Source organism: Vigna unguiculata, chromosome 9 (assembly GCF_037176805.1).
Source record: "Vigna unguiculata cultivar grain cowpea cultivar isolate G323 ecotype 2 chromosome 9, ASM3717680v1, whole genome shotgun sequence".
Classification (NCBI taxonomy): domain Eukaryota; kingdom Viridiplantae; phylum Streptophyta; class Magnoliopsida; order Fabales; family Fabaceae; genus Vigna; species Vigna unguiculata.
Genome location: NC_140800.1, coordinates 46,705,522 through 46,716,201, shown reverse-complemented (window position 1 = coordinate 46,716,201; position 10,680 = coordinate 46,705,522). Strand labels below are relative to the sequence as shown.

At 35.0% G+C, this 10,680-nt stretch overlaps 2 protein-coding genes across 10 annotated transcripts; both read right to left on the bottom strand.

Annotated features, from left to right (window-relative positions):
- Nucleotides 1–378: 378 nt before the first annotated feature.
- Nucleotides 379–4,836, bottom strand: LOC114163989 (protein FAR1-RELATED SEQUENCE 2-like). 9 transcript variants are annotated; one of them, XM_028048421.2, is made up of 9 exons: nt 4,679–4,836; nt 1,690–3,806; nt 1,540–1,596; nt 1,366–1,434; nt 1,157–1,222; nt 1,012–1,080; nt 868–936; nt 706–780; nt 379–622 (listed from the first exon to the last, which is right to left on the bottom strand). In XM_028048421.2, exons 2-9 carry the CDS (start codon nt 3,772–3,774, stop codon nt 548–550), a joined length of 2,565 nt encoding a protein of 854 aa, XP_027904222.1. In that variant the 5' UTR covers nt 3,775–3,806; nt 4,679–4,836; the 3' UTR covers nt 379–547. The 9 variants fall into 9 exon arrangements, 7 of the variants coding, with proteins under 7 accessions (XP_027904222.1, XP_027904227.1, XP_027904224.1 ...); XM_028048426.2 differs by having other exon boundaries at nt 379–618; XM_028048423.2 differs by having other exon boundaries at nt 871–936.
- A 740-nt stretch (nt 4,837–5,576) lies between these two features.
- On the bottom strand, nt 5,577–10,082 carry LOC114164080 (DEA(D/H)-box RNA helicase family protein). The gene is made up of 7 exons (XM_028048586.2): nt 9,474–10,082; nt 9,163–9,357; nt 8,860–9,047; nt 8,480–8,693; nt 6,684–6,815; nt 6,405–6,580; nt 5,577–6,284 (listed from the first exon to the last, which is right to left on the bottom strand). Exons 1-7 carry the CDS (start codon nt 10,029–10,031, stop codon nt 6,059–6,061), a joined length of 1,689 nt encoding a protein of 562 aa, XP_027904387.1. The 5' UTR covers nt 10,032–10,082; the 3' UTR covers nt 5,577–6,058.
- Between the last annotated feature and the right edge of the window lie 598 nt (nt 10,083–10,680).

Sequence of the window (10,680 nt, the reverse complement as noted above, 5' to 3'; positions counted from 1 at the left end):
TTCCTAATTCCAATGAAAATTAATTTCCTCCAAAAGCATTATAGAGGTAACTTAAAGGATTACATTCTTGATACACAATTATTACTCTCTTCCTATTTCTATCCTTATTTTTATCTGTAATGCAGTTGAGAACAAAAGATTAGTTTCAATAAGTTTATATATATATATATATATATATATATATATATATGTATATATTATCAGATATTGCATATAGCACATGCCTCAGATGCATTTTGCAAACTACCATTACAATCATTTCCAAGTAGATACTTTGTGATTAGAGCAGTAGAGGACTAGGGTTGCTCTTCTTTGTGTGGTTGTTTTTATCTACCAAACTACGCTCAAGCATTTTATAATTGATCTAAGTGTTAACACTTTATGTAGAAGTCGAAGTCCTCATTTTTTCATTTTTGTTAAAGAGTGCAATTTTTCCCTACTCCCCAAGAAAAAAGAAAAACTTTGTTTAGTACTAGTCTATACTATCCATATATATACATACACATCTTTAATCTAACATGGAAAGAAAACTGTAGTCTTCCAGATATCAGGAAAGCGATTTATCATCTTCTAGTTGCTTTGATGCAATGTCATGGAACTGTGAGGCCTTAATAGGTTCTTCCTGAAAAAAAAATCACAACTTACGAATATACTTGACAGTGCAAACTAAAGTGCAAATTATAACTGAATCATTTAATTGCATACTATAGGTTCTAGACTATCTTGGAGGTCAAAACACCCTTGTACTGTTGGCGTTCTGAAAGTGAGTTCTCCTTGAAGCTGTGAAAACAAACCACAAGACGCTAATAATTATCTTGGATTAAAAATTTTGAGCCAAGTAGTTTCAAAATGTAAGCCATAACTCACTACCGGTCCTTGCATCCTGTGCTGCATCCCATAATGTGGACCACGGCTTGCCATGGAATCCAATTGCCCCTGAAGATTGAAACAAAATATGAGATCCAAAACATCTCTCATAAAAAGAGCCTAGGAGAAAGTCCATGCGCCTACCAGTCCCAGAACGGCCGGTTGACTGCTATAATAGCCATCATGCATGACAGAGACTGAGTTCAGCTGCGCCTTTAAAAAATATAAACAGTTAATTTATACACTATCCAACTACAAAAAAAAGAGTACAGATAATACAAGATAATACATCTTCAAGCACACTCTGCTGAGTCCCATAATAGGCATCAAGGGTCAAAGCTCTAGAATCCAAGTCCTGTGAAAACAAAGTCTTATCTTATGTATCCAAAAGAATAAAATAGAAATTAAAAGGAGAATGAACATTTACGAAAACTGCTACTGTTAAAGTACTATCTCTAGATTCTTTCTGGACAATCATGTGAAGAGAAATATCCGTACCACAGTTTGCATGTCGTGCTGATAAATGTAACAATTACTGAAGTCGTGCGCTCTTGTACTTCTCTGTTCCTGCACATAAAGATAACACTGATGACCCTACAAAGTATGAGTAATATGAGAATTCTAAGCTTTATCCGTGCATGACAAGGCCAAGAAAGTAATAAATGGGCAAACCCTCTTTCTGAGATCATCCATCGTCTTGATATTGATTCTTTCTGGATCAGAGCATTCCTGTAATGTACAAAATCTGTTTAAGAAGGTCCACCACTTACTACAAGTCAAAACAAGTTCTATCAGCAAGATAACAGTTGATCATCAACTAACCCTTTTACTGAATGACTTCCTTTTCTTAGTATGTTTTGCCCTGTCGCAGCCATAATTTTTATCTTCAACATCAAAAGCATTAGGAGCCAACTTGTTGGGATCCGAAGTGTTTCTGGCAGAATATTTTGTGTTCATACAGTGTTTATACACTTCTTCCATGGCCTGAGATGCAACACGGTAAGTATCTTCAGATAAAGATCCAATTTCACTTAATACAATTGCCCGCCTACAAAGGTCATTAAAACGTTGAACTCGATTAGCAGTCCTGGTAATTATGTCACCAGAAAATTGATCGGCCCTTGCATCTTTTGTCCATCGTTTTAAAATATAATTGGATGGAATGCTGGTTATGCCGGACTTCTGAAGGACAAGCATTGCATGTCTACATAGAAAACCTTTGTATTGAAATAAACAACATGAACAACAGACACACAAATCTGCTTCATTCCAAGAAACAATAAATTTCTTCCGCTTCTCAAAATCATGAACAACAAACGTCAGATTTTCCCTTCCTTCTGTTTCCATCTGGGGATGACAAGACATCATTCCCAATATTTCCAACTGAAATTTTCTAAATATGGCATCAGTATAAATTGTAGATAGCTGCTTCTCAAAAGGTGATAAAGATCTTAATGTAGGTTGCTTTTGCTCTGTTTCAAGGTCAGCTTTGGCTTCAATGTCAAAACAGTCTACAGAGAAAACTTTATACTGTTCAATAAATTCCTTTAAGGTAGAATCAACACGGATATACTTGTCAAAGAAAGATGATATACTCTCAGACCTTACAATTGTAGATAATCCAACCAAAGAAATGTCCCGCATGAATGTAGGCACCCACTTTTTACGATCTTCATACAATGACCGAACCAATTCGTCGTCCTTTAGTTCAATTCTATTCATCAACTTCCACCATCTCTCTTCAAATTTCTCATCTGAACAGGAATGATGAATGCATTTGTCAAATTTTTCCATAAAATTATTATTTTGATTTATGATATAATCCAAATTCTTGGGTATTTTACATAAAACATGTGATAGGCAGAAACAATGACGTTTATCTGGAAACACTTCCATGACAGCTTCTTTCAAGAATTGCTCCTGGTCTGTGATGATCACCTTGGGAGGTAGGTTACTCATTGCCTTGAGCCATGCTCGCATTAACCACATAAAAGCTGAAACAGACTCTTCCCCAACCAGTGCACATCCAAGTAAAATGTACTGGAAGTGATGGTTGACCCCGACAAAAGGAACAAAAGGAATTTTATATTTGTTTTTCAGGTAAAAAGTGTCAATCAACACAATATCATGAAAGTTTGTATAATTAAATTTTCCTTTTGAGTCAACCCAAAATACAGTTCTCAAATGTCTATCTTGATCCAGGTCTATTGCATAAAAGAAGTTCGGATTTTCACACTGCATAGAGATTAAGAATTCGATGATCAACTGCACATCTCCCTCGTCTAGAGCCAATTGCATGGCCTTCTTACGACAAGCTAGATTACTTATTTGTTTGCTACGTCCCCTGACAAAATCATCAGGACAGATCTCATGATTGTGCTCTTTTACAAAATTGTATACAATCCAGTTACCATCTAGCTTCTTCTTCATATGCATTCCAGCCTTACAGTCCGTCTTTGTACATGGTCGTGGATTAACAGCTGTACCGGACTCACGCTTACTTCCAAATCTAGAACAAACAATTTTAATATCAATAAATTTACCAGACTTTTTTGAGCGTCGACTGGCTTTTATCGTGATGCCAAAACCCACTAAGCGAGCATATTCTCTGTAGAAAGAATAGGCAGCCTCCTTTGATTCAAATTCTAAGCCATTTTGAGGTTCTTTGATGGGAAATTTATCAATAGCATCCACTTGATTAGAATTCAAATCCACTGGATCCTGACAGCAGAAAGCTTTTTCACTTAAAACTTCCTTACAGTGTGCAGTCATTGACCAAGGATTGATGTTATGCTCCTCAATACATATATCACATGTTGTATCTGTAACATCATTTCCACTAGATTCAATATTAATCTTCTCATGCTCACATATAGGTACCTCAAGATCAATGTCCATGGAGAGCATATCAAAAAGAGAAGGAACTTGTGTCACAATATCTGAAATGGAGAGAATATAAATAAGCAACCACAATCTTATAAAGGCAAAATACGAGTACAATCCAATGAGTAAGTAATAAGGACATAAAAACATTTGGAATGATCATATTTAACACACAATGAAGAAAACAAAAGCAAATAAATCTTCAGAATATATGTACAATTTCAAGATTCTGCAGTAAACAGAATAATATTTAAATTTTATATAGCAAATTAGATCGTGACTATAAATTTCATATTTAATTAATACCGATGTTCCACATTGATATTTGATTCTATATATTCGTAAATTGATTTTAACAAGATAAAAATCATCTAACTATTTTACAAAATCAAATAAATAAAGCATATCTTGATGGAATAATAACTATGTAATAAACAATTTATTGTTCAATCAAGGAATGTAAAATAACTTCGATATACTGGGAACTTGACTATGAAATGAAAACTTGGGCTGCAATTAATCAATTGACAGGTCCAGCCCTTAGAGTTGAGGAAAAGGAAATAATCATAAAATGAAGGAACATGGAGAAAAAAACAAGCAGTACCGGTATCTCATAAAAAGATGGGATGAAATGTGTTTTTCTGTATTGAAAAGAGGGGTGATATGCACATGGTAAAAACAACAACACACTGGAGAGATTAATCCCACAAATATGACAGAGTTTTAGAATAAGCGACATTGGGTAAGTTCGAGGGTTGAAAGGACGAGTGGTGAAGTGGGTGAGCTAAAATCTAATACCCACTCATCTCAATTTCAAGAAACCATACCCTCAAATTGAATAATAAAGCAGATACGGTCCTCGAAGCATATGGTAATGGAAAAAAAAAAATAGAAACTTAGGAAATGGAAATTAAAAGAAAGTAGAAACCTAAAGTGAGTTGTTGATAAAGGCGGCATTGCTGAGAAGATGAAGAGAGACAAAATGAAGAAGATGCTTTGCTTTCTCCCTTCACTACTCCAGTCCAAGCTAAGCTACACAACACCACAGTCTACACGGCCACGCAACCTTAGTTTTTGTTATTAAACTCTATCTATATACATTTATTATTTAACACTGTTATAACGACACATTATTTTGGTAGACATAATATACAATTACTAAATCGATGGCACACTCAACAAAATAATAATAATGAATAAACTGTTATCTTAATTCTTGAAACTGAAAAGTATTGTCAATCGCATTAGTCTTTAAATGAAGGAAATTAAAAATATATATATATTTAATTGCGCAAATTGATAACCATATTAATCTAAAATTAATATATACATATATATGACTTGTGAAAAAAATAAATTAAAAATTAATATAGACATATAATTAAGAACAAAAAAATGATTAATTTTATATATTTATTTGATTTTTTTTCTTAAAAGAAATTTACAGATTCAACATAAATTAGTGTGAAAATGAAAATTGGTCCGTAGAAATAGTAGTTGTTTGGGGCTTGAGTCCCGATGGCATCACTTTAAATACAAAATAAAATATGTTGTAAAGAATATGCCAAGAAAGGTTTTTTTCTTAAAATAGCAAATATCGGAAGAGACAACTTGTTTACATTATCATATTTGAATTTGTACCTCAATAATTACCTAATAAATAATTTGGCGATAAATAATCCAATTAAGTGATATTGTCAAGTAAAATTCCAATTCTAATCAGAGAATACCACAACTTATGATACTATATATAACTTTTATTAAGGTAAAAAAAAATGTAAAAATATTGTTCCCCAGAATGTATATTCAGTTATACTTAGATTCCATAAGAGAAAGAAAACTGTCTCATATTAACCACATATAGGACTTGGATTTTGCTTAAACTGGCTTCACACATCCATCATTTTAGCCTCAAAAGAGAGAAAGTTGTGTAGATATTAACCACATCTACGTCTTACATGAAGCCTAACATGACGTGAGAGTCAGTTAAGTATTGAAATTAACAGAGACTAATACAATGGACGAAATACTGTCGTAACGATCAAAATGAGCAGCCATAACTCAGGACCATATAGTGACGTCAAAATCTTCTTGTACTACTGGTTGGATTAACATTTTGCAAACTGCGAAGAGTGAAAATGCAGCTATAAACTCGCGTAGGTAAAAATCTTTGATTTCATTCTTCAGAGATATTGATAATAAACGTTTTAGCTACAACTGTTGCCAACCACCTAATATAGCTCTCCTTTCAATGATTCAGAAGTGAAGTTGAGAGCAACCTTTTGAAGCAGTGACTCTACTTCATAAGCTAATATGGTGTAGGCACATCATGTAGTGGGTGACCCTTCCGACTTCTTTCCATTATTTTGCTTGCAAGGGATACTTGCTTGCCAACCACAAAAATAAATGCCTTTCCTACTCCCCTCGCACCTCTGGCTGTTCTTCCAACACGCCGTACATATTCACTTGGATCACGTGGGAAGTCAAAGAGTATGACATGATCCACTCCTGCAAAGTCTATTCCTCGCGAAGCCCTGTGACAAGTTGCCATAATCATTTATTTTGCATCAGAGAATCATCAAACCGTTGAAAATTAACATGCATAACAAAACGTCAGAAAGGCAAAGGTAAAATTAGAGTTAACAGACAAATACCTGTCGGTGCAAACCATAAACTGGGAAACTCCTTTTGAAGGAGGACGAGTAAACTCTTCCATGCTAGCAAGCCGTGATTCTTGTGTCATGGCAGCATGGAATGGTAGAACTTGCATGTTATTTCCTTTTCTATCAAAACGCCTTAATGAATTTTCAACTTTTCTGCATGTTTCAATCTGCAATGTTTTTTACGGAGAATTACACCAAGATAAGTGGACAAATGTTTGCATAGAAAACGAAAATTATAAAAGATAAGTCTCAAGTCAGAACGTAAAATACCTTGTTGCAGAACACAATTGTTCTTGGAACAGGACTTTCCTCCACAAGCTGCAGAAGTGCGGTTTTCTTGTTGAAAAATGCTGTATCAGGAGTTTTTTCTTGTCCATCTTCTCCACTGCAATCTACTAGAATCTGAACAAATAAGAAGATACTAACCACATCAAGATAAATAGAAACTGATGACTCAAAATACCGGCAGTCTGGCACAGAAATCAGTTACATAACAAATATTGATTTTCATTATAGCTGTCTAAGAATATAATGTAGCACCAAAACATCCCAGCACCCTAATAATATATAATACAGTGTATGATACCATTTTTCTAATTTGTTACAAGTTATGGTAGTATGACCAAAGCGAGATTCAAAGAGTCATAGCCAAGTTAATTTTGAACCATGGATCAGAAGTTGTATCAAATTGTACGACTCAAAGAAAGTGAAAAATAACTTAATCATAGAAATGTATACAGCGTGCAAGGTAATAACTGTAAACTACCATTAGATAAACCAACTTAATCATAAGCCTCACATAACACAGTTATGAGTTATATCCGAGATTGTGAAACCCCTATTATAGAAGAACGAAAATGAAGCAATGAAACAACCAGATAGAATGCACAAGGAATGAAGTGAAGTAACAAATTTTGGGTTTATTATATGACTTTTCAATTTCATGAAAGAAAGGTAAAAGAAAAATACTTGGATGGTGTGCTAGTATCCATGATACAAAATTACACTGACAAATTCATAAATCGTAAGATTCAAAGTCATTTGATCTTATAATATGAATCTATAGGTAGTCAACTATAGCAAATGGTAGCTTCCAAGTCATCAATAATAAAATTCTAATAGCTATACACAGTACAAAGTATATAATGTTAGCATACAGATAGAAGTTCTACCTGTATGTTAGCATCATATACTTAGAAGAGGCCCAGAGCAGTTGGCCCAAAAGGATTGGTAAACATAAAAGAAATTCTGAGTTCTAGAATTTGCTGTTTGATTTTGTTAGTGCTGAGTTGGTAATTTGTTAAAGTAGTTAAATTTAATTCTTTTAGAATCTAGATTATCTATATATCATTGAATTTTCCTTGATCGAGGTGCTGAATACAATACTGATCCTCTTCCTTTATCCTTTCTTGTGGACGTATCTCCAACCTCGAATACAAAGAATCCTTTCCCCACCAGAGAGTGTGTGTATAGTAGAGGAATCTACTTACTCTAAGAGTCACTATGATGAGTTACTCTTACTCTGAACCTTTTATTCTATTTTAGATTAACTGCTCAAAATTAAGTATTTAAAATGCTACTCTTGATTCAAACTTTGTTTTTCCATTTCCTACCTTTATCTTCCTGTTCATAGTTATGGAGACTATTACAGGATGATTACTCATTGCATTATCAAGAGTATCCTTTTAAGTACTTATCATGAGCCATTGATCTAAAATAAGATAGAAGGTCCAGATTAAGATTCACCAATCACAATAACTCCCTGGGTAAGTAAATCCCTCTTCATGGTCCAGATGAAGAGTAATTCATTACACTTATTATTGGGATAAGTGTATCCCCCCTCCCTCCCTCCCCCCCTCTGTCTCTCCATAGCCCCTAAGTAAAACAATTCAATTTAAATATCACGTTGGAAACAAGAAGTGATTATGTTTCTCATACTTAGTCCATTGAATTTTCCCGTCCTAAGTCAACATGTTCATATATAAGTCTTCTGATATTCTGTAATGTTGTCTTCTATCCAAGAAAAATGAAATAGAAGGAAAAGAAAGTTACAACTGAAACCTGACCTCTTCAAGACGAGAACTTATTCGATGCATACCAGGCCCCATAATCATTTGGCAGTCAGGAAAAACTTCAACCAATTTGGTGAAAACATTTTTTGGTAAAGTTGCAGTCACAAATAGGTACTGTGTGTCGACCGGTGAAGAATTGATCAGGCATTGAAGAGCCCGTTCAAAGTCCTCATCTCCAAAGAGAATATCTACCTCATCCAACACAGCACTGAAACAAATTGTTGTAAAGAATTTAAAAATCAGCGTGGATAGGTAAAATATCCTAAATGGACGCATAAATTAGTTGCACTGCCCGTTTGATGATAAAACAGAAAATCAATGTAAAAATCTGTAATGGTAGTAAGCAATTCAATCGATATGAAAGCAAGTTTTACCATCTTAGATTTGTTAACTGCAAGAAGCCTTCATTCATGAGGTACAAAAAACGGCCAGGCGTTGCTATTAAGACATCAACTCCCTGCTGTAAATTTTCCAGTTGAGTCCTTTGTCGAAAACCTCCCGTGACAACCATAGATTTGAATGGAATCCCAGATTTTGACAGGGATCGACAATTATCCAAGACCTGCGAAGCACGCAATAGTGCATTAGATGGACAACGGAGTTACACCACTCTCAAAGGGTTCAAACAAGCAAAACAATAAAACAGAATAAGAATGAGAAAATAAGGAGGATTTGACCTGAGAAGCTAACTCCGCAGTGGGTGCGAGTACCAGCACTCTAGGAGCTTGCGAAGAGGATTGACTACGTCCTTCTTGTTCTTCTTGTCTAAGACGCTGAATGATTGGTGCAAGATAAGCTAATGTCTTTCCAGAACCACTTTGGTCGGCTATGACACAAGTCTTTCCGCTAAGAACAGGAGCAAAAGCCATGGCCTACACATGCAATACACAATCAAATTACTCACTGCAACGAACTTGTTGGTAATGGCATAAAGCCTAAAGCAACAACAAAAGGAGATATGAGCATGAGTGGATGAATGAATAGGTACCTGTACATGGGAAGGGCGCGTTAAGAAGATTTTTTGGAGGGATTGAATGATGTAGTCAGCGCACCCAATTTCTTTAAATGACTTGAGACTGAAGAAGTTTGTGTCAGTGGTTGACTCGGCTTGTGAGGGAAACCTGGGAATGATATCCCATCCTCCTCGTTTTCGTCCACCTGACCGAGACCCAGACTGAGAGGGTCTTCCTCGTCTTGGGGCTGAGTAGTCGTCATTATCATCATAATTACCATAGTTATCGTCATCATCTTCTTCTTCTTCTTCAACTTGAAGGGTACGTCTTCGGTCCCTGCTTCTGTGGAGCAGAGTTTTCGGTTTCTGAGTCTTGACTCTTCCGAAGGTTGAGAAGGGAGAATCGTTTTTGGTAGTGGGTGTGTGACGAGTGCGATTGGCGGAGGAGGAGGAGGAGGAGGCGGCGGCGGCGGCGGCGGCGGAAGCGGAGAAAGAGAGAAGACGAGTGTGTGGAGGTATGAGCGATGCAGCAGAAGAAGGATTGTGGAACAGATTGGAGGGAGGATTTAGAACAACAACTCTCCCAACCACCATTTCTCTGCTCTTCTTCCTCACTCTCTTCGACCAAAATATCTGGATAACCTTCTTTTCTCCATTTTATAAATATAAATAAATATATTTACACATGTTATAAATACTTACAAAATATATGTTCAGAAGTTAATTTAACCTTAAATACTCTTTTCCTCCTTATTTTCGAAGTGTTTGTTGTTGATCGTCCTCATCTTAATATAATGTTTAAAATGATTCTCATTCTTACCAAATATTTAAAAGGATTAAATAAGTTTTTGGTCCCTCAAGTTTTTGTGAATTTTGGAATTAGTCTCTATTCGAAACTTGATATCAATTCAGTCCTTCATCTTTAGAAATGTGTGGATTTAGTCTTTCTTACAAAAGTTTATTTGACATTGTAAATGCATTTTATGATAATATTTAAGTTTGTGTCAAACGGTGTAAACAATTCAAATACTATCATGAGATGCGCTTGAAACATCAAATAAACTTAATAAAAAATTGATAATAAGGACTAAATCCACACATTTCTAAAGATGAAGGACTAAATTGGTATCAAGTTTCGAAGAGGGACTAATTCCAAAATTCATTAAAACTTGAGAGACCAAAAACATATTTAACCCTATTTAAAATAATACTCCCTTTCTGCAATTTGTGTTTTATGTGTTTT

Bases quoted from the DNA above. Each gene is read 5' to 3' on its own strand.
- LOC114163989 (XM_028048421.2), bottom strand. From the start codon at position 3,774: ATGCTCTCCATGGACATTGATCTTGAGGTACCTATATGTGAGCATGAG. The intron at 1,223-1,365 runs GTACGGATATTT...TTGTTTTCACAG, and splicing joins AGCACGACATGCAAACTGTG to GACTTGGATTCTAGAGCTTT. The intron at 623-705 runs GTATGCAATTAA...TTTTTTTTTCAG, and splicing joins AAGATAGTCTAGAACCTATA to GAAGAACCTATTAAGGCCTC.
- LOC114164080 (XM_028048586.2), bottom strand. From the start codon at position 10,031: ATGGTGGTTGGGAGAGTTGTTGTTCTAAATCCTCCCTCCAATCTGTTC. The intron at 6,816-8,479 runs GTCAGGTTTCAG...TTATTTGTTCAG, and splicing joins TAAGTTCTCGTCTTGAAGAG to ATTCTAGTAGATTGCAGTGG. The intron at 6,285-6,404 runs GTATTTGTCTGT...AACTTGTCACAG, and splicing joins TTTATGGTTTGCACCGACAG to GGCTTCGCGAGGAATAGACT.